The sequence below is a fragment of the Gymnodraco acuticeps genome, unplaced genomic scaffold, assembly GCF_902827175.1.
Source record: "Gymnodraco acuticeps unplaced genomic scaffold, fGymAcu1.1, whole genome shotgun sequence".
Taxonomy (NCBI): Eukaryota; Metazoa; Chordata; class Actinopteri; order Perciformes; family Bathydraconidae; genus Gymnodraco; species Gymnodraco acuticeps.
Window position 1 is genome coordinate 2,178,201 of NW_022990334.1, and position 26,133 is coordinate 2,204,333.

Here is a 26,133-nt window from a genome sequence, read left to right on the forward strand (position 1 = left end):
AAAGAAATAGGGCAGCAATTAGTGTTTAGCCCAGTTTAAAAGCCCTCCACTTGGCAAGCTGCGGCCCAGCTCCAGTCCAGGATGTGAAACTAAACTGGTGGGCTGGGACTTTGTCTCCTGTTTGTCTCTCTGTTGGCTTAATCAGCGCCACTCCGGTGCTACACACAGCCACACGCAATGGAGAGGAGGAGACGAGTGACTGAAGATTATTGTACTTTTGAGGAGGTCGAAAGGGAAAAAAGGGGGGGAAAGGGAGGTTGAATTGCATCTTTCATTCACGTTGTCTGGAGACTTTAGAAGACCTGTTGATGAAAGGGGTTTGAGAGCACAGAGGAAGAGCCTTGCAGATACAAAACGATGTTCCTGGGAAATGACCCTGAACGTGAGAGACCCTTTATTCCCCTCGTGTTAAATCTGCCTGAACCAAACACAATAAAGAGAATCATTTTCAAAACAATCAAATGAGGTTGGTTTTGTTTCATCTGGATGGCTCCACGGCATGCTCAATCCTGTAAAGAGCTTATACAAACAGGCCTACGCTACAGCACAGCGGAGAGAGAACAGAAAACAACCAAGCGGAGGGGAAGAGAGGCGAGAGGAGAACCCCCTCCTCTCTCTTTTTACATTCCACTGGTGAATATGAGCACATGATCTCACATATGCTAAACCCCCACCACCACCACCTCCCCACACACACACACACACGGATGTGAGAGCACACAAAAGCACTGTGGGGTGCATCCTGGACCTTCTAGGCCCAACTTCCCAGCCACCCCTATTCAAGCGCCCTGCCCTCGCCGACTTTCATATAAAACGCCGCCTACACTAAGGCCCACTCAAAGCCCCTTACAGAGCCTCAAACCAGCCCTCCCCCCCCCGAGCTCTCCACCCCCGTCCAGTCAACTTAGGCCTGTGCCCCGAACACAGCCCTGGCAGGCAGCCTCAGCCGCTGAATGAAAGGCCCGAGACACAGGAACTGTGAGAGAAAGAGGCAGAAACGGCTCATATCAACACAATGGATTTCAAATTGATTTGTTCCTCCTGAGCGGCAGCATGAACATACCATACATGCCAATTAAAATAAGTTACCCCATGCCATGTACACAGGGTGATCCATCTCTACCTGCCCGAATGCAGGCACCTTTAATTCTTCTTCTGCTTCCCAACATGCAATTGTTCTCTCCATTCCTCTGGTTTTAAAAATGCATCATGTAAAAACAAACACCTACAATCACAACAGGTACTCTATTCCCCTCGCCATAAGCGTGGTAATTATCACGCTAGGAAAAGTGTTCCCTCACCAATTATCATTTCTCTCTTACATTATCTGCAAAACAAATCAGTATGGCTGCTCCCCCCTTCACCACACCTCCATTATTACATATGACACTTCCCATACTGCATCCATATTTACATCAATATTCCACAGGCTTGCAGTTTCAATATTTTATGGCTTCTTATGAAACATTACAGTAAATCAGCCACATGACATGGTTACACTTAAGTCCGTAAAGAACACAAAGCCGCGTTATGCAAAGAGCATTGTGGAGCTCTTGTGTAACACATATAGCGGAGGGGATTTCAAGCGGATTCACTTGCCTGAGGCCGTCTGCATTTTGTGTAATTATAGGGTGCAAACACATCCTGTTCCCATTCCAGTCAATCAATATTAAATAATTGTCTGCTGTGAGGGACTGTGACTTAAACCGCTTTTAGATCCATCAAGATATAGGACCGCATGCTCACTCGGCATCACAATGGGAACATTCAAACGGCAGCTTCTGAAATGGCTTCAGTCTTGATGTGTGGTGAAGATCTTCAGAGCGCTGTTGACACAGTGTGATCATTTTTATACTGGGGAGAAAGGCACGTTCAATCCAACTGTCAATGTGTTTGTACGTCTCCGAGGATTTTCACCACATCTTATCGAGTCACGTGAAATGTCGGTTATTCGTGACATTCTGATATGAAACCGGTTTTGACCGAGACGTCGACACGTAGCCGCCGGCTCAACCCGAGTTTGTAGCTGGCTTCTGTCAGGATGTCACGGGGGCAGATGTTCTTAAAGAGGCCTGTCTATACACACACACACATAAACACACGCCCCGCAGTGTACACACACCGATTTCCTCACATGTCAAACACAGTAAACAAGTTGCCCCAATGCTGGTACAGGCCACAAACACACACACACACACACAGAGAGAGACACACAAATACAAGGATCCTGAAATTAAGCAAAACAAGACCCATCTGGCTCCAGAATTGTTTAGCAAAGCAGGAAGGAATTGACCCTTATTATAGAAAAGCAGGACAAACCCGCCAACGGGTAGTTGTATTGGATAAACTGGAAACTCAAGTTGCATTTAAACTCCAGTGGCCCAGACTTGGCAACAGTGACTTGCTGAAAAGCTGTGTATTTTCCCTCTCTGCTGTCCCCATTAGAGGGACATAAATGAAGATGTCAGCGACAAAAAAGAGGGACAGAATATCCTGAATTCCACCCTGCAGGGAACTGCTTTGTACGTGTGAACACAGACACCCTCTCTCACAGACAAACACGCACTAGCTTCAGTTAGCTCAGTTAGCTGGCATGCAGAGCAAATCACATTCAGCGTGACTCATAACAGTTGCGAGTTTCAACACACACACACACACACACACAGACAGACAGAGATGAGAGTGACTGACACACAGCCCTCATGTTCACAAAACAAGCTCAGTATGCTTGCCCTCGATCGATGTCACATGAGGGGCTAGCATCACACCATCGGTGGCCGTAATGAGCTAACAAGATGACGCCCAGATGGCCTTGCCACAAGGAGGAAAGAAGTGGACGTTGTTATGAGACAAACAGGCTGAGGATCACTGTTGAGGGAGAGGAGAGTGTCAGAAGTCATTAGGGAGGAGAAAGAACATAATCTGTTTCTTCTTATGGCCTCTGTGGTTTCTGTGGATGACGAGCCCATCCCTCTCTAAGAGCAGGGGAGTTAAGCGAGCATGGGTGTATGCGGTCGTGATTGAACGTCATCCACGGTATCACTGACGGCGAGAAAAGGCCCAGACTGGTGCTCTCTGCTTCTCCACTTATTCATCCCCGGATCTCAGGGACTGAGCTCTTCCAGCTGGAGGGTTAGGGCGGGAGAGAAGAAGAGGCGTAGAGAGAAAAGAGACCAAGAGAAGAGATTTGGCCGGGTCAGTTTCATCCTGAGTTTAGCCCTCATTCTGGGGTTTGCTCTGTGACCCAAACACACACAAACCTCTTCCCAATTTCCCTAGCTCCCTGGCCACGACACAACACACACACACACACACACACACAGCCAGCTGCCTCCCATCACTGAGGAGCAGCCACAGATGGGCTCTGCATGCTCCGTAAAGATCTCTCCACAGGCCCAGTCTACAGTCGCTGCCAAACCCGCCTGGCCCGAAACCCGCTGTATGCGTGCTAGTGTGACTGTGTTTGCAGATTTACGTGTGCCCATACATGCCTGAGTAGGTGTGTGTGTGTGTGTGTGTGTGTGTGTGTGTGTGTGTGTGTGTGTGTGTGTGTGTGTGTGTGTGTGTGTGTGTGTGTGTGTGTGGTGTGGGGGCTGTAGACTGAGGAATCCCCCAGGACTAAGAGCTGCAGAGCACAGAGTCAAGAGCTGGACCGAGATGCGAGGTTGTAATCAGTGGCGAACAGAGCAGGAGGGGAGAAAGCAGAAGAACCTCCCAGACGAACAATAGCATCTCTCACACTCACCCAATTGTGTTTCACTCCCACTCGGGGGGGAGATAGGAAAACTAGAGAGAAACGGAATCATAACCATTATCAAACCCACGCAGCTTGCACCGGGTTGTTACCCAGCAGCCATTTTCTGCTTCGTATCTCAAACCCCATCGATAAGCCCCCAGAAGAAGAAGAAAAGCATTTCTCAGAAAAAACAGCCCTTTAATGTTGCTACTCAATCAGCACTTCACATGTATTAATAAAAACAGAAGCACGCACACACAGCTCCGAATTATAAATTATTTAAATTCTGTTTGGCTTGCATGGAGCCAGTCATGGTTCAATTCAATTTTCAACAATTGCCCTCCTATCTCACCATGGTTAAGAAATGACTCATTGAGGATGAGAGTCAGGCTACGGTCTGTAGCTAAAGTTAGCTAATTTTTCAACCTTGTGCTATGAATGAGTCGGCTCTCAGACACAGGTTTTGAGGGGGTGTTATTCGCCCTGCTCAGCAGAATTTTGGCACCAGGACATCTGGGAATCGAATCAGCCAGACTTCAGCGACAAGACATCTCTCAAACAAACCTGACACCCATTACTAATTAGTTTTTTCTACGTCAACATTTAGAGAAATATAGCCTACTTCTTGCTGTCATTTCTGTACGATAAATATGAAGCAGCCGTTTAGCTTAGCTGCTTTAAGGCTAAAAAAACAAAGTGGAAGCAGCTCGAATGGCTCTGCCGGAAGGAAACCATATCTGACCTGCACCACCCAGTAGGCTAGCATTGCTATGTGTCAGTTTTACACTTTGTTTTTAAAAAAAAAATTAACAGTACAGTGCAAGGCTGCATTTCCCCCCTAATTGAAACCTTTAAGCTAAGCTAAAGTAAGCTAATTGACTGCTGGCTGTAGCTTCAACTTTAGCATGCAGACTTGAGAGTGGTGTCTCATCAAGAAGCAAACATTGTAGTCTATTTTACAAACTGTCAAACATTTTTCAATGCAATAATATTATATAAATCATTAAAAGTATTCCCCTCTCTGTCAAACTGATTCCAGTTTAAATGTTACAGCCATATTTTAAGATCAAAGGGGAGCTGAATCGATATATGTTGTTAACAGGTGTTAATATGACACAGCTACAGAGAGTCTGGGATACTGGAAATAAACCTAAGGCTTCCTGCAAGAACAAAAGCGAGACATGGCACATAGAAAGCAAATCAATCAATCTCCGCCAGAGCACGTCTGGCTTTGACAGCACGGTTCTGAACCCAGTAGTAAAAGATAGCATGCAGCAAAGTTCAAAATACTTTCATTGTTCATCTGTCAGTGTGAGAGACAATTACGACGGAGACGGAGGAAAAATACCGAGACAATATTTATCTTGCGTCCCCTTCCCTCCTGACTCACGCTTTTTTTTTTTTATGTATTCCTGCTATTGTCAGGAGTGCAGGGAGATGGATGGGTGGAAGAGTCCGGTAGGTGATATGTGTCGGCTACAAGCACAGTGTAGTCGCTCACACATTTCCCCTGTCTCCAAGCTCAAGCAACGGCAATAATTCAGTCACCAACAAACAGGACCAGGGCTTTTTTTTTGTGGCATTTCGATTGTTGTTGGATGGTTTGTGGTTTTCTTCTGCATTGTTCTTGAGACTGCTTCCCTGGGAAACTGGGAAAGTCAAACAGCTGACAAGATGTCACCTCATGAACTCTCTCCTTAGTTTCACACACTAACAAACAGCCACGTCGGCGATAGGACACACACTCTCTTCCTTCTCAAGCATTCTCTTTTTTCTCGTTATACACACACATACGATTCTATGGATCTCTCATCAACTGCTTGTCAAGCTCAACAGCACACAGCGCTGTCTAAACAGCCTGTGTGAGCCACAGCTTCTCACATGCAACTGACTGTTGCCTTTCAAGGCTGCTGACATTTGATCGTATCATCTCAGGCATGTGAGCCCCGCGATGGCTTCTGGCCTTCCCTCCGTTCACACAAGTCGTGGTGAAAACTCGCTGTACATCTGAAGGATTTTCCTCGGGTGTGAACACATTCCTCTTAACTTAGTTTCTCATTTAGCCTACAGCGGCGAGAGATTGAGAGAGCGTGTGTGGCTCAATAAAATTCAACTTTAACAGTAACTTCCCTCTAGCGATACCTGTTCCCTGTGCATGTCCGTACCTGGGCCTCACAAATGCCTGTTGTGACTGGTCATGCGGTGCTATAAGGGGGAGCGTGTTTGACCTGAGGAATTATCCTATGTTCCAACAGGGACATATGCATGCATGAGCACACACACACGCACATTCTCGCATGTACATTGTGCACACACACATTCTTTAAAAGCCAACAGTAACGAAACAAGAGAAGATAGGCCTCTCTGTGTGCAGCTGACAGAGTGAATTATACGGTGAGCTAAAGCACTAACTTCCTGTCTCACACAACAGCGTTGGATGGCTTTCAGATGGATTCCGCCGAATCTTGTACAAACAGAGAGTCAATAATGGGGTAATAGCCGATCGTTGAGGAAGAACAATTCACAAGTGATTTGTGGAGAAAATTAGTGTTTAGGGCACTTTGCACCACAGTCTGTCACCCAACAATAACAAGGGCACACTGCCAATCGGTTCCATTTGCTTGACAGCGGATGCATATACAGTATGTGCATATTCCTCAGCTCTGAATATGCAGCGCCATACATACCTCATCTCACGCAGGCGTCTGAGAGAAACATGAAATTCCACTAATGAAAAGCGGATAATTCCTAGCACTAACGATTGAGGAAGCCATGAAATCAATGAGAAATTTGTGTTATGAGAAAACGTACAAGACATTTTAATCCTTCAGCACTTTCCCTCTGATATTTATGCCTGTCGCCCGCGCTTTCATTATCATAAAGCGTGTTTAATATTTATCAGCTGTGCGAGAGGACTGCCACACTACAGATGATTGAGTGCACTAGATTTAGTGGCTCTTTCTGTCTCGCCTTCTCTTTCTCCAGCTGTGCCCCGTACTTCAGGACCTACATGCACCACAGAGTCGACCAAGAGAGAGTGCAACAGGGAAGAGAAGAGAGGGAGAAGAGGGGGGGGGGCACTGTGCAAGCACTGAGGACATGGTGCCAACCAGAGAGGCCCACCGTGCCTCAGTCCCATCTCTCCAGCTGAGGGCTTTGATTCGCCTGATTGTCTCCAATATTGAGACACACAATAAACACAACACTTGGCCGCCATTTGCAATTCTAATCAGCCCCTCTCGACTGGCCTGGACAACCCAGCGACAGCCCTCTGGGATATCACTCATCTGACTGCAAAATAATGACACAATCATCGCCATGGCTACGCTTCTATACTGCATCCCATGAGCAGGAGCACAGAGAGGATATTAATACACGGGAGTGTTTAGAAGACTAAATGAATTAGCTAGGAGATTAGCTAGATACCAGGTTAATGAATGTGCCACGCAGGCAACTTCTCCCATAGAGCATTGTGGGAGTATTCACACCCCCTTCCCCCTAAAAATCACTAGCGGCAACAGTTCAGCTAGCAGGTCCACACCTGCTTCTGCAGGGCATGCTGCAACAGGATTTCAATAAACCATCTTCAACAGGGAAGTCTATGTAAACTCTGGATGATTGTTTTCTTGATAAGGTAGCAAGTTGCAAAATTCCACTATCTAGTTTTGACGTGCTAAAAAGTGACGAGTATCCACCAGCACGCGGGCTGTCATATCTTTATCTGCCACATCATTCTGTTTACGTTGGACTAAGTGATGTTTTCCGGATGTTAACAATCCTAAATCAGGGTTATTTAAGATGTTTAAGATAAGCTAAGAGATAAACGAGGCTTTTTATCTTTAAGTTCTGTCCCAGAATCGTATATCTGTAAATGATAAAAGCCCATCTGTTGGCTGTTCCGGTGTTGTTTTCGTTGACTTGACAACATGACGGTAATCGATGCTTGCAGATAAATGAGAGCAAAGTGACACGCAATCATCCACGTTTTAACGGCCTTGATGTATTTGCTTTAACAGTCACCCGGAAGATGAGAAAACTCACATCGATTTCAGAAAATAACAGGCACATCTTATGAAACTGGCTATTTGACTTGCAAATGTGCTCAGATGATTCATAACGGCGACCGTGCGCGTGGCCCGTGTGAGAGTCCAGAGTGTGTGTGTCGCCGCTTGCTGAGGCATGTGAATGACAGCCTGTCAGTGAAAGAGATGTCATTATCTGGCTGACGTCTGTATGAGTTGTGACCGGGGCAGGGTCACATCAGTAGCGGGGAACTGACACTCTGCGGACAGGAAACATTACTTTCAGATTTCACTCTAGAGAGGAAACACTCTTGTAACAATCTGCAATGCCACTGTTCAACCTACTTTAAAAGGTTATTGCAATATGCGCGGCTCTAAAAGTGTTCGAGTGCAGCTCTCTCATGACAATAGCATGAGAGACACTTATCTGAAAACCTTTTTTTTACAAAAACAACATAGTGGGGATTTTTTTGTCTTTGTTTAAAAGGCCTTGAAGAGAGGAGCTTGAGCAAACCTCTCCCCTCCCTGTCCTTAGCCTTTGACTCTTTCTGTGTAACAACAATACAGGGGTTTTAGTCCTGCATTCGATCTGTTAGGGCACAGATAAGAGAAGCTGATGGATAGGTTTAATCAGCCAAGCCCAGGGATCAGGACAGATCAATCAAAGGCTGTGTGGTTTATAAAAGAAACTGCTTTTATCAGTGTCAGTGGGGTCTCTGCCCAGACCTTTTTCCCTCCCCAAGGGAAGCAACAAACATCACCCAAGAAAGTATCTCATAGGTGTTGAAACTAATGCGACAGAAGAATAAATGTGGTGGGAAAAAAGCGCAGTAAAAGTGAAAAAACGCACATCTGTAATCACTACACAGGGACTATTAAACTGTTAAGTCAACTCTCCGTGAAAGGCGTAAAGCTAAAATGTCCCCGGTCTCTAACACAGTAAACACCTCCTGACATAAAACTCCAACTAAACCCCTCCTGAAACATAAAAACCTTGACTGAAACCAAATCTGCCTTCAAATAAAAGAGGAACGAAACAGGCAGACGAAAACAGCTCACAACCATCAACACCAAACAAACAACAGATCTCCATACAAGGAAGGAGCTAACTAGGACATGGTGCTTTTTAACACACAGCTGCCTTGTGAGTCTTAAAAGCAGCTTCTTATCAGAAGATTTGAGTGACGGGTCTATTCTCTGCGTACAATCTCGCCGCATGATTGTTAAAGACAGCTACACATGTCCCATCCGATCCAAGACAAATGAGTTGCTCTTTCTTTCCTCCCCCGAATGGGAGACCTTCTCCAGGCGGACATGCTTAAGTTGTCAGTGGGGTTCTAAAAGCCATATTGAACAGCATATTGACTGATGCAATCGCGGAGACACACATCATTAGCCTCATTAACAGTGAATGTAAAAGAGGAGGACGGCCTATCTGGTGTAGCGGGAGTCTGTGTCTCCTCTGATAACACTCGCCTTTAACAAGCAGAGCGGAGGCAAGACGCGGGCTGTGGGTATTAAAAATGAAATGTGTGTGTGTGTGTGTTTGATATGCGTGCTAATAAATAGCTTGTTGGACATGATGCTATTCTCATTCACACAGTTTGCTCTGTGATAACCGGGGCGGATTGTGGCCTCGTAAAGACGCTCCATGTGTTGTTTTAGGAAGCCATTACAAACTGGGCCGTCTCCATTACAAGCGCTATCTGATCATTATTACGGCCATCTGTAAAGCACACTCAAACCTTAGGCTGCCAACCACAGCTGCACACACACACACACACGCTACCTAGCGCTGTGATATGTGTCCCAGTGTGTATAGGGCATACCGTGACACAGCAGCGGCTGTTCCCTTGTCACATCGTGCCTTTCGGGTCAACGCGATTTTAGTCCAGCCTACTCACACTGTTCATGCATTACTTTCATGTCTTAGCTGGGAAAAAAACGGAACCCCAACACCCGTGCAACGCCATCGCAATATTTCCAGCCAGAACTGCCCGCACCCTTCAAAGGCTCATCACAGGACGCACATCTAATGCAGAGAGAAGGCCGGTTAAAGCCTCAGCCAGACACGGGGCTTTGAAGCGACTGCTCCAGCCCCTCCAATGGGAGCCAAATCATTTCCCTTCCCTCTACCGCTCCATTGTGTGAGAGGTGCACCAGGCGGCTCTACTTGGTGGCCGCATGTGGGGCGCCTTCAAGGATCACGCCACGCCATTCCAGAGCAGGGCAACTCACAGGAAATGAGACTCTGACGGATGCACAGGGGCTTCTGAAGGCGATACATATATTCATGCAATCATGTATATTTTAAACACGAATCTGACTCAGCTAGCATAATGCACATGCATGGCTCCTTTTTGGATTCTTGACATGCACGAGGTGCTACAATCATAAGTGTATAAATAAATCAGAAAATGCAGCAAACAGAGCTACTAAAAGCAGCAACACAGGCCCGGGCCCGGCATGCAGGAAAAGGGCTCGCCAAGGTTCGTCTGCGAAGGGAAAAGCTTTCATCTGAGACAGAAGAGGAGAAGAGAGGAGTGATGTGACGGAGGTTCGGGGCTGTCATGTTTCTCAGTGGGGGGGGACTTGAGAGACAGATGAGAATAGCTAAAAGTAGTCAAAGTTTTTCAGTGAAGGGGAAAATAGAAGATGAGACAGCAGTGCGGGGAGAGAGCGCCACACATTTAGATTAGCGAGCTAAAATCACAGTGTGAAATATTATATTACCCAGCCCTAAGAGGAAAAACTATCACGGGTGCTCATTAAACCGAGTCAACCCAATGCCTTCGGTCTTATTCTCTGCATAGTTCATAAAGCAGGCGGGGAGAGGTTTAGGATATTGTGTTTGCTTTAGCAGACCTTCGCTCCTATTTCCAATATCGGAGAGATGAGAGGCTTCCACGGCCAAGCACATCATGGGGGAGAATAAACACACATGTGATGGGAAACATGTGTGTGGGAGATGAAACGGCCTCCCTCATATGAGTGAGATGAAATAGACCTGTGTCCTGCTGCGCTCCAATCAGGGCTGCGCTCCACTCGGCGTGGAGGGGAAACGGCAGACCCCCGACAGTCTCTCTCACTCAACACACACAAACACACACACTGCCAATATGGTCATTCTGGAGCGGATTCATGTGGAGGCCAGAGTCTGACAGTGACATCTCCATTCTTGAATTCTTTTTCTCTTCCCAACATGCATGGACACGCACACACTCACACTCGCAGAGAGCCAGAGGCCATGGGAGGAGGAGCAGCGCCGGGGCATAAAAAAGCCTTTCTCCCTGCCGTGGGTCTCTGCGGGGTTTAGCATGGCATTATGGAAAGATTAGACTTTAGAGTGCTCTGCTATGTGATGTCACAGTCTGGATGGCTTGTGGAACTCGGACCTGATGGCAGGCACATTTTTCTACCAAAGAGAAATGCTGGGTTGTGATTGATTGCAGGTTCCTATTGTATCTGTCTGGTATGGCTCTATTGGAAGAAGAATTAGTCGGACAAAAAGTCATGGAAACCGCTCCACATCTGACTCCATCAATCAAGTCAGCAATCAAAATAATTCAATTAAGAGACTTAAATCCCGCTGGCTTACGAGTCCCTGCTCCAATAGCCCAGAGACAAACTCAATTTACTGACAATCCATACATGATAGCATTAACTCCACTTTAAGGCTCAAATCTTTTTCCATTACTTACATTTTCTAAATATCAGGGGAAATGCGAAGGAAATAGTCGGGTTTTAGTGTTTACTCAGGAAGAGGGCTATTCGAAAGAAATTGAATAAACGAGAGAAACTTAAATACAGACAGGCTGGCCAGACTTCTAAACTAATTTGCAATTTGTTTAGAAGCACTCATTGGCCAAACACAGAAACTTTAGAAAAGTTTTCCTTTTTAAAGAAGTGGTAAATAGCTCTACATCAGAAATGCAGGATTGTGGAAAGGCGGGAGAGGGAGGTTGCTGAATATGTGTGTAATTGTCTTTTTCCCCCGTTTCCGAAGTGTGAAAGGGAATGCAGGGTTGCACTGGGGTGTCCCAGGGAGAGGCGATTGAAGCGTCAGTCACAGCTGCCACACAGAGCCCCGGCGCGCAGCAAATCCCAGGACCGGCCCTCGTGGGCGGAGGGGCCAGGGCCGGGCCTGGGAGCAGCGGGAGTCCCACAGGCCTTTTCTTCAGACTCCTCTCACCAGCACAAGGGGGACCGGGATCACGCTGGGAGTTAGCTTAGAAAAGGCTGAGCCAAGACTTGGCAGAATGGGTTAACGGAGGCATGCACACACACACAAATGCTTTTTAGGGCAGTCTGTCTTGCCTGTGGGCATGGTGGGAAAAACATGAAGCAGGGGGAAAAAGAGATAAATCAAACTTCCAGTTACATCTGAAAAGTTTAGGACACACATCTTCAGACACACACACGGTGTAATAAAGGGGCTTCTCAAACAAGATTACGGGAGAAATGAGTGGTTTTTGCTTGATGCCTGGGGAGCCTAATAGTGGTAAAGTCCCGAGGATTATAGACTGTGCCATTTCCGCGCTCGCCCTAATAGTCTCCATGTCCTGCTTCTGTATGCCATAGATGGATTATGATGCTTTGTAATTAAGGTGGGGGGAGGGGGGATGTTACAGACCGCCCATCTGCCACACTGACACACTTACAGGGGGGTTTCCCTGGGGAAATGGGGAACGCTACCACCACTATTCCATTACTTTATAATTTTATCATTCTATTATCCTACCACTCCATTCAATTACACTGTCACTCCATTAGTGTTCTCATAACAGTGAACAAAGCGATCCGTGATGATCATTGATGATATGTTCAGAGCTGCCTGGGTACGGTCATGCCTCATCCAGACTTCACTTGTCAAATATTATGGGTTAGAAAGTAAAGCTCACTTTAGTTCCACTAAGAAGCCGCTGGTAAGTTATTCCCATTAGAAAACAAATGTATATTATTTTAGTTTTTATTGAGTCAAATACAATTATTTTCGGGACAGAACGTAATATTTTTTGTAGAATGTAAAAGTCTATACTTGACACTGCAACGTTTGACACAAGTTTGACAAAAAATGTCCACTAGCTTGTTTTTTCAAGACGTTCTACCCCATGAAATCAGCAGATAGAAAATGCTTAATGAAAAGCTAAAGTAACTATTAGAGTTTTTGAAATGGACCTCGAGTAAGGATTTAAGTTGATGTTTTTTTATTTCATTTTTTTTAATATATATACATTTGTAGATGTGGTTGAAAGATACAGAGAAGCACTAACACTGGAACACTTGGTAAATTGACCTTGAGCTAGTAGATTTTTTTTATTTTGGCGTCTATAATACTTTTCTAAACTTTGTACCTTTTTGTCTAATCTCTTTTTTTGGAGATGGATAAAAAATCCGGAATATATATTTAGTTTATTTCTTGTAGAGCTAGTAAGTTGTCTTTGAGTTAGGATAAGTTGGTCCAAAACATGTTTTGTAATTTTGTGATGCTGTTGAAAGCTTTAGAGAAAAATAGTAAAACTACTAGTTAAACCAATACATGTACTTTCAGTTAACATTATTTTTTGTCTAATATAAATTCTGCTAATTTTGTTGAAAACTCATGAGTGAATTGCTACTAACATAGTAAGTAGACCTCGACCTTAAGATTTTTTTATATTGCTTTTATTTGTAGGGGAATGCGATTTAAAGCTCCTTAAAAATGTCCTAAAACTTATAACAAAGCAATTAAGAATCCTGAGTAATTTATGTTAAGGCATTTTAACAGCCTATACTTCCCCTCAAGCCATGACAATTTAACTTAATAATAAACACGCATTCCTAGTCCTATCACACTACTTTGGTTGTTGGGATCCCTCACCCCCTTCCCTTAAGTCCTGGCACACTGACTAAATTCAATCCTCCCTCACAAAAGTCTTTGGAGTTCCACAAACTGGGGGAACAGATCCCTCGCTGCCTGTATGCCGGTGTCAACTCATGACGTCTTAAAGAAGGTGTAGTGCAGCTGGCTGTTAAGTTTGCCTGCCCGCTGTTTGGGCCTGGGTCTGATGAGCTCTGCCTCCACGGCACAGAGGGGTTCTCTGAGAAAGAGTTAAGTCTATGAGGTCAGTCCAGAGGAGGAGGTTACGAGTTCCCGAGTCGGAGCCGCGGGGGTAATGGTTTTAGAGATGGCTGTCACACAGATCCGTTCCACTGTCCAACACCGCCGCTGATCTCCACCAATCCAAGTCCGCTTGCTTTTCAATCGCTCAACTTTCTCTCCCTGTCTCCCTTTCTTCTTTTTCTCCCTCTCTTTCCCCCTCGCACTGACACATGGAAGTAATCTGGGAGCTCTACGCTGGACTGAAAGGATGTGCGGTTGAGCCCAGGGCTGCATTTCAACGCTCTACATTAGCTTCCTTTCCTCTCCTGTTTAATCCCCTTATTTTAAACTGCTCTTATGTAAAAGAACTAAGATGGCAAACAAAAGGCCGACTTTCCCCGCTTTTGCTCAACTTTTCTCTTCCCCCCACTTCCTGTAACTCTACATTTGTTGCTCCATTCAGCCGAGGGGCAGGCGAGAATGAAATGCAAAGGGAAGCTTTCCAGCGCCTGTGCCTCTGCTTGGCAGAGCTGGAGCTGATGGGAACTTCCTGGTTGCTGCCAGCCAGGCCTGCAGCTAATGAAGCCGGCTCGCTAACAGCCTGTGAGGCAGCCTCTGTTCAGCCACTCCACACTCGTCCACCGCTCGGCCCTCAACACTTTCACAGGGGGCACACTGGCACGCTTCTAACACTTCCTTAATGCTCCTCTGTGGCCGGACAAAGAACAATGGCACACCGACACGCACTCTCAAGCACTCATTCACTTCCATGAGCTTATACTTGTCCCTTTCATAGTGTCCTTTAATTGTAGCATGAACACAAAAGTCGAGTCACAACAAACACAACTTTTATTAAACTCATAATGACTTGCTATATAATTCGCATTTGCAATTTGCTAAATAATTGGACTTGAAATTACCCCAACAGATAAAGACGGCATAATCCGAGACTTTGTGTTTGTTTTGGCCCACTTCAATTACACTAAACAATTATGCTGAGTAGCACAAAGTTTCACAAGTGTGTGAAACTTTTCTGTGAGTCATCACAGCAGACAACCTAAGCCCATTTCTGTCTCCACTGTGAGAGTCTAGCCATCTGTGGTTCTAAAGATTAAGGTACATTTAAGATGATGTCTGATCAACCTGTTTACATCATTGATGTATTTGTCTGTTACTTTATGGATTTAATGATTGGTACTTTAGTCTGGACCAGGGCTCTCCAACCTTTTTTAGGATGACAGCTACCTTCAAAAAAATAAAACAAGTCGTGAGCTACTTTTACTCCTCTTTTTTTTGTTTTTTGCAGTGTATATATTTAGCACATTTTAACATTATGATATGCTGACCTTTAACCTTTGTGTGCTGTTTGGGTCTGTGGGACCCGTTTTCAGTGTTTACTCAAAGAACATGCAATTGAATTATTTTAACCTGCTTTATTTGGTGGTGGACGGACCTCACCTCCTCTAGGGGGGTCCTCACCTCCTCTAGGGGGGACCTCACCTCCTCTAGGGGGGACCTCACCTCCTCTAGGGGGGACCTCACCTCCTCTAGGGGGGTTTTGTTAATGTTGAAGTGAAATGCATCAATCTGGTGCACTTTGAGCACACAATGAATGTATGGATACAGCTCTCAACACTCATGAAAGGGAGCTGTATACTTCTCAATAATCCAAACATCTTTAGAATATGATCACAACCAATAACTCATCATTTAAACTTGTTTATTCTTATCTTACCTAGTTAGCATTCTTTCTTTTTATTTATGCATATTTGACTAATCACTCCCCTTTTAAACTGTTGCAAGAACGTGATTGGTCGATATTCATTGTGGGGGGTGGGGGGAGGAGGGGTGTTAGATATATATAGAGTTGTAGTAAGTAGATAGAGTTCGCTATGATTGAGGTTTGGTTTATGGGTAGATTCTTTTAATTACATTCCCTTTTTTGTGTGTATTTTTTACATTTTGGATTTGCTTGGCGAGCTACTTATTGAGGGATTGCGAGCTACCGGTAGCTCGCAAACGTGTTGGAGACCCCTGGTCTAGACAATCACATGACAGTCTCATGGTGACAACCACATTTTCATTTAAAAGCATATCAAATAGAAAAGTGGAGAATTCTGTCATTATGTGATATGAGATGCTATGCAGTGAATATATGTTTCTCTCTTTGCATTACGCTTTCTGGCTGTAGTTGTATACACAGTGTTGTTGCACCAAGGTGATGAAGTACATCTTGGTCCGTCAGGTTTATTAATCCCCTGGATAAACCTGAAAAACCATCGTGTGTGGTTGGATTAGCATAAGTGTTTTCGCTGTACAACTGAGTTTCTAGAACTAATAATAAATCACAGTATATTGATTATGTGATGCAGTAATAAAAACATTTGATCGATACCGCCTCCCACTGATTGACTGTCAGAGCCGATTGTTTTTGATCGAATAACTCGTAAACTGACTCATCTTGTCTGCTCTTTCTCCAACTGACTCATTGCATCAGCTGTTGTTACAGTTGTGAATCAGTCCCTATAGTATGTCTTGAGAGAAAACCAACTGGGACTCATGAGCACCAGTTGGGATCTCTAAAAAAAAGCTAAAAATGAGTTACAAATGCTTTCAAAGCCGGGGAACAAAACCAGGTTTTATGTGCACGCCTCGTCTAATATAAAGAAATAAACGCATCAATAACACTATTAAAAAAAAGCTGAATGATCAGTTTTCAATGATGTGGAAACCAAACCACCAGTGGAGAAAGTGAGTCCATGTGGAGTAAAAACCATGATGGAAAAACTGTTTTTTAAATTGTTTTCCTGAAATAACCTAAATAGCAGAAGCCCCTTTTCTGTACCCAGGTGCATCCCGAAAAGATAACCAAACCAAGAATCCGTGGTTCCACACCGCTGAAACAACAGACATGTGGACACAGAAGTGTATGCACGTAAAAGCAAACGCAGCTGTCCTCAGAGTGAGACACAGGGAGCCTTCACTGCACCACGGGCCAGTTGCTTTCCAGAAGTATTTCTCATTGGTCAGCCCTCTCTCTTTCTCTCTGAGTGGGGCTCAGGCTCTGAGTCCTCTCTGTGTGTAATGAGATCTTTATCAGAGGGAAACACGATCAGAGTCTAAAGGGGGAGAGAGGGGGGCGACTCGGGGAAGCAGGGAGAGAGAAGGTGTATCGCAAGGGGTAAAGGGGGCATGCGGGGAAGAAACAAAAACAGGCCTCTGACCCTCTCGGCAGTGACCCATACTGAAGAACCAAAATCCTGTTTCGGCTCTAGTCCCTAAGTTTCATCCCGCTCCTGTTCGACAGGTTGTGGCAGTTTGCATTTGTTGTTTGAGCAACTCCTGCTGAAATCCTCATTATATTTCAATGTCAGCTCAGTGGAGCATTTCCCAAACACCACGTTGAGGGGGTCAATGGTTTCCCCGTGAACGAGAACGAGCCCTTAAAAAAATGTGCTTTGATAACATCTCGTTCTAAAAACAAAGATGTGGCATACTTGGTTTTTTCCTAATTACCTCACAGGAAAAACTACTTTTTTCCCCCTCCCAATTATCTTATCGGAAACAGCTAATTACGAAGACTGAACTTTAATGAGGTCTTCTGTGTACCTATTCTACTAACAGCAGGCAAATAAAATAGTGTTGGAGAAATTGATTTAACATCTTGCCACCTCGTGTTTTTCAAAGTTGTTCTCCGTGCTGAGAAAACGTTCTCATTTGGGGGTAAAAATAAACATGTTTTCTTAATATCACGGTGGTAATCAAACCCAGTTTAATCATCGTCAAACTCCCTGAGCCTTTAAACCGTGCGAGCACATTATAAACCGAAAGCAGCCGACTGTTAAACTGCGAGCTGGGGTCAGTGGACAGCAAAATAAGACGAGTAAGTAAAGGCCTGCAGCAACAGAGGCTTTAGCTGACTTTTATCCACACAAGCGCCTCTTTCCCTGTTTTGCTATTTTGTGGGCTTCAAACTCAACACGGGCTAAAATGAAAAAACGGTTTCAAAAAGCCTCGCCGCAAAGTGAGGAGTTCAAAACCAGTGCAGCAGACTCCTGGCCGGACCGTGGCTGTTTCCTCTCGGTATCTTTTCAGATGTGGGCAAAGTGTGTGTGTTATTTTTTACGCCAGTCTCCCATCATCATTTTGTTGATCTATTGAGCTGCTTGCAAACAGGCGATGGTAGCTACAGGTCATGAGGTCAATGTTAGCTAAGGAGGGTTAGAGGACGGGCAGGAACCACTCATAGCAACCTTGTTGGATTATCATTAAATTGGCATCACTGCAGAATTCCTCAGCACACTGTGAACGTTACTGTGTGTGTGTGTAGTGCCGGTACATTGCTAGCTTCAGCCAAACCGATGGGACGTGATCAGTCATAACAAAGTGACATTTTCGGGGCGTAATCCCACTCAGCTAAATGAGAACTAATCCGATTTGCCCTGATCAAATGTTAGGCCCTTTTTTTTTACGGGCCAAGGACGTTGACACATCCAGCCTTCTTCTGCTCGGCTGCTCCTCCACCCTCACCCCCTTCCTGCATAATCCCTCTTGCCATTTTTACTCATCCGGCTTCAAATTAAATATCAAAAAGGTCTGGTACATCCTGCAGCAAAACTCAAACTCAAGCATGTTTCTTCTTCTTCTTCCTCTTCGTTTCCTTTGCAGACGGCGCTACAGTGATGATGTATGTTGCCTGTTCTGGCACGCTGGGAGGAAATCAATTAAGCAAACCCCAGTTATTGATAATGCAGGCGCGGGAGTGATAGCATCCTCACATGGAAATCCATAACAGCAGGAAGGCTCCAAGGGACACGCACATAAGTCTGCACTCACATATAAAGACAAACACACACACACACCGTGGGCCAAAACCTGCTGGGTTCCTATACTTTGTCTCATAACTCATGGCCTGTGGGGAGGCACTGGTATGGTTATATATGGTGTGTGTATGTGGCACAGTGTGCAGGAGAGGGCCAGATTCATGTATTAGCTGAGGCAGCAGAGCTCCCCAAAGTGAGAACAGGAAGTAAGACGTCGTAAATCTAGATAAGTCACCAGATAGTGTACTGTACATTTCTATACACCCTGGGTTATCACTATGGAGAAATATAGGTTGAGACAGGGGTGGCGTTTAAAACAACAAACAGTGAAGACAGATGCTGATTGCTGTACGACTATTCCCTTTTTTATTGCCTATCAGAGCCGCTGCTGACAGATACATTTCAGAAGAAAAACAGGTTTGTCTTTTGTTATTGCGAAAGCCTGCACACAGCAAGATAATTGTCTTTTGTTTTCTAAGGCAGAGCAGCAGGATAATTAGGTTGAGGGAACACTTTGCAGAGTGCATTATTGTTCCACTGTGAACTTCATGAAATATTAGACCTGGCGTGGGTTTTTTATTTATTTGTTGTGAGGAACAGATGGAGTAATGATCTTCCCAAAAGAAAACGGAGTGGTAACCTTCGAAGCCATTCCCTGCAGGTGACATCATCAATCAATAAATGTCTCTCCAATTTATTTTCATCCCTCCAGCCATGCCTGACACACAATGTGGGGTTTGGTCCATGTGGAATAAGTGTGTGTCATATCTCTCTCTGATGAAGCTCATTGTTCCACTACATCCGCAGCCATACTCAAATAAAAGCTGATGGGCCGTAGTCTTGCCATTAGGATCAGGCCACACACACACACACACACACTCCACTGAACCTGGCAGCAATATTCATACCCACTGACTGCACAACTATCTCCTATGACATCTGACATTTGGGGGATAAATCATGGATTCACTTGAATGGGTAAGTTCTAGTTAAGCTGGTCGAGCTACTCTCCATTTCCCCTTGGTGCAGCGAGCTCAAATGAAGGTCAGCTCCCCGGCTCCTCATACAGAAAAACAGGGGAGGTTTTATTTCTCCCCTTCCTTTTTTTAAGTTTATTTTCCCCTTATGTATGCTTTCCAACATCATGCAAATGTGGGAGTCAAGTCTAAGTGGGTGATAATTGTTACCAGAGTGTATTTTATTATCAGCAGTCTGGGCTCACTCTGCTTGTTTTGAGGGGAATAATATGAATCTGGCTTCAGCTGCTTTGCTTTTGAGAAACTTGCCCTTGTTATTTTTTAAGTGTGGAGAAATTAGGCTGGATCAAAGTCAAGACAGTTTGGGAAAATTACATTCCTTTCAAGCATTTCTTCCTCTGAAACCATTATCACACATTTGTGGTAATTTGAAAACTTTTGGAGGCCCTCACAACAAGGAACCCATGGTCAAGAACACTGGACTACACCTTGACACACGTGGCATTCTTTCCTTGACTTGTTGTATTATTCAAGTATTATCCACTTTATCCATTATATCAATTACGAGAAATAGCAGGGCAGAAGTAGAAGTGGACAAACTCTCACCACACTGAGAGTCATAACTCAAGTATGCAAGCAGACTTTCCCCTCCGTTTGTTAATAGACACCAGCATGTAATATTGCCATACATTACTATAATTAACCATGTATTATTGTGTTTTAAGTGAGGCCTACTGTACACTGTAAGCCTGCACCTTGTGCGTTTCTTTGGTGTTTGGAAATCCCCCACTGAGAAATAAATCAGCAGAAAACCGAGCGGCGCAGGAATGACAATTACAGGAAGAAAAAAAAATTGCATTGTGTTCATTTTTCATAATTGCAAGAGAACATTTAACAGCTTTCACATAATTGCAACTTTTCACAGTTAGTCCTCCATTACACGCACACACACACTTTGGCATGTTTGGACAAAATGAAACAGGAGACTTACCTCAAATTCTGCGAGCTCCAAATGATAGTGTCCATCGATTTGGCTGAAGGTAGCGCCGACCTGCACATTAAAATAAAGATCCAGAGGTAATACTTCCAACACCCGAGTCCCGCCATTCTGATCTGAGTACAGCGACAAGACAGTGAGGCGATAACCCGGAGCGTCGGACGGAGCGCGTTATCTGCGGGGAGGTGAGCTACGATCAGTCGGGAGCATGTGAGGTCGATATCAGATACATGTCCTTCTGTCAGACCTTTTTGTTAAAACCTGCTCCAGATCTGATGTCCTTGACTAAACTATCCGCCGGTTCTTGGTCGGATCTAGTATGGAAGAAGCAGTGTCCTGCTTGACCTGTGGCTGAGACAAAAAGAGTCGACCTTCTTGGAGAGAGATCTGACGTGCAGTGCAGTTTTTTTTTTTTAGAGGGACACAATTGGGGGCGAAGCGGCTGCCGAGGAAGCGTCTTTGTCAAAGCTCCCCTGAATGTCCCTGTACCTGTCGCTGGATATAGCCTACAGATGGCCACATTCATCCATCAGTCACAACTCCGCAGCACGCTGGGAATCCCGAGGTCCACTTCATTCCAGTGTTGTCTTTCACTCCTCCGCCTCCTGCTGCCCTTTGCTATTCTTCTCCAAAAGGAATTGAGTTTCTATTGTAAATATTCCTCGCGGCTCTCAGCGGCGTTCCCGTGTTGCGCTCCCAGCAGGGTCGCCTCTTCTAGTCCGACTGGGACATGCTGCGCGGCCGGTGCGTGAATAAAAACTGTACGTCTCCCGGGTTGTCTGCGTACACAAAAAGTGCCGAGGGAAGGTCAGACCTGCTCACCGGACAAGCTCCGTGGCTGTAAATCCGCTCGGCAACAATTCCATGCCGGTGTATTGTTTTTTTAACCGTGTAAAACACTGTGCACTCCGCTAAGTGCAGCAGCTCGAGCTCAACTGTAACCCGAGACCGAGAGCCGCGCGGAGGGAACAGCCCACTGAGCGAGTCGCAGCCAATCAGAGCGCTCTGTCCGAACTAGGAAGCGAAGGCATTTATGGGGACGTGGAGGAGGAGGAGGAGGGGGGGGGGAGAGAAGGGAGTGGAGTCTGTTATTGGGTTGACCCCCACTTCTCAACCCCCCCTCAGCACCACCACCACCACCACCTCAGCCCGGGCCATTGACCAAATTGAAATGGACTTTGGAGTTATTCGTCATACTGAAGGCTTTGGTAGGTGATAGGCTGTGGGTTAAAGTGTCAGCAGGAGAACAAAAACGTTGGCCCCTTTAAAACCGGGACCTGCTTGTCCCCGGGGATCAGGAATTAAACATTTATGATAACACTCCTAACAGGCCTATCAAAATCTCGCCAGAGGGAATTGTAATTATGTCAGAGCGGTAGTGAATTTCTAATATTTTCTCTCCATAACGAGGCTATCATTTCAGTGTAAACCTTTCTATATTTAGTTTTCCTCCGCAAGAATCTATAGAATGTACTGTATAGGATTACAGTATCTGCTATTTGGCTGCCTTCTTTACTCTTCTTTGAAAGCAATGATGATTAATGGTCTCTTTGGATCTCTTTCTAGTCGTCCCCTTTTGGGATAATGAACTGCATGAGAACTTAGTCTCTAGTGTCAATAGACAATAGACGGTCGGTAGCCTATAGTCATTGGGCCATTCATTCATTGAGGAAGAAATGCTTGACACATAATTGATCATGTCCATGTCTGTGCCCCCTTTGTGTGTGTGCGCGTGCGTGCGTGAGAGAGAGAGGGGAGAAGGAGAGTTTTTCTTAATTTAAGTGCATTTATCCAATCAATGCCGCCCCCTAATGGTTGTGATGAAATCGATTCCAAGGAATACAGGAGTGTGGACTTCAATATAATTGGAAAGGAGAGATAAGAGACATTTAAAGACATGGTTTATGGTTCCTGAAATTATTTTTTATTACATCCCGTTGTGCCCTGACAGCCCATCAGCTTCAAAACCCAAATGATTATGCAGTCTGTGAGTATTTATATTTCTGTGTGCGTGAGGATACCATGGCTGTATCAGAGTATGCATTTCTGGCTCACCTACTTCCAAGGTGCATGGAAAACAGAGGAAAAGTCTGCAGAGGTCATTTCGTCTTTCTTTACACTACTAAGTGTTGCTAGAGTTCTGCCATTGCTGCATCCTCAGCAGCCTGGCTGAGACCATCAGAGTGTTGTCATAGTAACAACAAACAGAGGCCAGTTGCCACAGAGCTGGTATGTCCCGTCTGATGGCCTAGACATCTGGGATACCTGATACCTCAACGGCCAATCAGACAGTCACATAAAGATACCTGATCTGCTGCGAGCCAATGAGACGCTTCCTGTGCAAAAACTTTGACGAGGGCCACAGCTGCGGCCTAGGATGAGTAGCCAATAGGAATATGTTTCCAGGACGATAGTGGTGGACATACCACGCTGTTGTTGTAAGAGTGTGATCAAACCACAGCCTGGAAGCAGTAGAATGAAAAACACATTATAAGCCAAGTACAATACAATACAGACATGTGCCTTGAGAAGCGATCAGAACTAATCTGTTAAAAGTACATGTGGCAGAAGAACGGTGCATCATAATGAGTAGAGGATTATGGGGGATATGTAGGAGTATTGGACTGTCCACGTTATTCTACATAAACAGAAAAGCCTTATGCAACGTGACACAAAGTGAGGTTCCGTAAGGATAAAGGACGTGTATTGAGCGTAGCTTTCACATTCAGTCTGACACACCGTAGGCAATTAGATCGTTTCCCCTCCTCTTACAGTCACCTATAAAATAGTGGCATTTCCAAGGAATGAGGTCATCATGTTAATGTGTATAGGTGCTCGTGATTAGTGCTTCTATAAATAGCGTGAATGTACTTTCATGTCACTGAAGCTCATACACAGACGCTCTTCAGACCCTCCCATTGGAGTCAGCAAGTTAAGATTACTTTTATTGTTCATAGTCACACTTCCTCCTAGGGGAAGGGGGGGATGCATGTATGTAACATGGTTCATGGCTATCCATCCAATAGTTGTTAAAACATTTAATGAAGTTGACATTTTAATATTAATATCACTTTCAATGGTGGTACTAGATCAATAGTCACCACAATCGGTAAGGATTTATCCTCTACATGAATATGTCTGCAAAAGTGTTGGCCAATCTACCTAGTAGATCTTGGGATATTGAACAATTAAATGTGAAGGCATTACTAAAGTCCGCCAGGAACCATGACAATCCCAAGCAAATATCATAACAATCCATCTATTAGTTATCAAGTGATGTCACTGACATGCCAACTTCCTGTGGGAGTTTGTGGAAAGACAAGGTGTTGACCAAAGTCAATCGGATTCATCCTCTGGGGATCATGAATGTCTGTACCATATGTTGTGTCAATCCAGTCTACTAAAGTTTAGATGTGTCACAAAGTATGTGAAAACTTGTATAAGAACAGGAAATCCCCAAATTCAGATGAATTCATCCTTTTGGAACCATGACTATGTATACCAAATTGCATGTTAACCCAACCAGTAGTTGTCCAGAAATGTCACTAAAAAGCAAAATTATGTCAACCTCATGGGGGCGTGATCGGAAAGACAAGGGGTTCACCATAGTCAGATGAATTCATCCTCTTGGAACCTTAACTATGTATACCAACATTTTACCAATACATCAAATATTTGTTGAGATATTTCATTAAAGGGAAGAAAAAGTCAACCTCATTGGATTCTAATGTAAAAACAAGGGATCAACAAATTCAGTTGGATTCATCCTCTGGGAACCATGAAGATCTTTACCAAATTCCATGGCAATCCAACCAATAGTTGAAATGTTTTAGTCTGGATCAAAAAAGTGGACTGTTATATAGCTTGACATATTCATTTTATAATGATATAAAGAGAGGAACGCAGGACATCTTCTCATTAAGACATGTTGTCTTTTCTGAATGAATGATTAAAAGCAAAATGGTTTCACTTGAATATTCTCTTCATCGTCTTCTGATTTGTTTCAGATCTAAAATGGAGGACAGTAAGGGTGTATCTTTTGTCTTCCGCTCTCTTAGACTCCAAGATGAACCCTGCTGCCGAGGACAAAGTTCCTTCCCAATCTGCTATTTACACTTCGCAAACACTGAAACCATGACATCATCATTCCGGGGTAAAGCCGCTGCGTTCCTGCAGTCGACCCAGCAACCTCACAGTGAAAATAAATCACACTTAAAGTGGCCTCCGATTGCTTTTAATCTGCCCTTAATGAAGTCTGGCACATTTCCCTCTGGTGTGGCTCCATGACACGGCCGTGATCTACGGGCCAAGCCGGAGACCCGAGGGCTGCGGCCTCTCTGGAGCTGTGGGACATGTGGCTTAGGCCGGGGCTATGGATCCAGGTATGAACGGAGCCCCTTTGGCATGTAAGGGGTCGAGTGGTTAACCCTCGTTATCTGGAGAGGACTAGGAACATGTGAGTCGGACGTTCCAGCTGTAATCAATATCAAGCAGCCATTAACCAGTGAGACAACACGTCTTCTCAAAGCCACACACATAAGCACTTAGCAGCATGTTTCCCGTCCGTCTCACACACTGTAAAGTGTTCACTAAAGGAAACACTAGGGCATTGACGCAAACAACATGGAAATACTCCAAACACCGGGCTTGTTATAATAGTGGGAAAAGTCTGTTAATGTAAACGGACTATTTTCGGAGTGCGACACTTGAAAAGTTGTCGTGTGAGCTATTCCTGCTGCTTTGATTCAACTGTAAGAGCAGCGAGGCCGAAACACAACAGCTGGGGCATCCTCAGACTTGCATTTCCTGTTTGCGGTACGCTTGATTGCTGTCCAGACGTCTTCCTCCTCTTTCTTTCCCCCTTCTCTTGCTTCACTCCACCTCCTCTCCTTTTTCCATCTCAGCCATCATGACTGACAGGGTTACACTGATTACAGACAAATAACAATCTGCGCTAAACATGTCCTCTGCAATTTAACATCTCAGCAGGAGATGTAAGCAAAACCTCATCTCTTCTCCGCTCTTCTCTTCGCCTCTCATATCAGTAATTAGGTCTGATAACAAGCCACGACAATGGATGTTTCGTGTAGCCATCGTTGTCTACATATAAACATCTCGGGATCTTGATAACAATCGTGATTAGAAGCCGGTTCTGATCCTCCTATCTTAACTCACCACAGTTCCCTGCATTATACCTTTTTTAGCCTCTCGGATGAGATTAGAATTTAAAAAGAGAAATTGTTCTTTGATGCTTAATATCAAAAGAACTCAACAATTCCTCCTTGAAAAAAAAACTGGTGGAAAGTTGCCGTGCAGACACACAAACACACACACAGAGACACACACCTTATTAACTGGCTGTGATTATTTGTTAGCATAAACTGCATTTTGTAGGCCTGTGGCCCGGAGGGTTTAGAAGACAGCTAAATTGATGGAGAGAATATGCCAAATGCTGGCCTGGGGGGGATGTTCTGTCCATTCTAATAGAATTACAAG

At 44.7% G+C, this 26,133-nt stretch overlaps 1 protein-coding gene across 1 annotated transcript in view; it reads right to left on the reverse strand.

The window, feature by feature from the left end:
• The window catches only part of efnb1 (ephrin-B1), a 60,226-nt gene extending 38,634 nt beyond the window's left edge, over nt 1–21,592 (reverse strand). Inside the window, exon 1 of the mRNA XM_034223181.1 lies at nt 20,632–21,592. Within this exon, the coding sequence (XP_034079072.1) occupies nt 20,632–20,747 (116 nt within the window). The 5' untranslated portion in view covers nt 20,748–21,592. The remainder of the gene's footprint in view (nt 1–20,631) is intronic.
• Nucleotides 21,593–26,133: the final 4,541 nt, after the last annotated feature.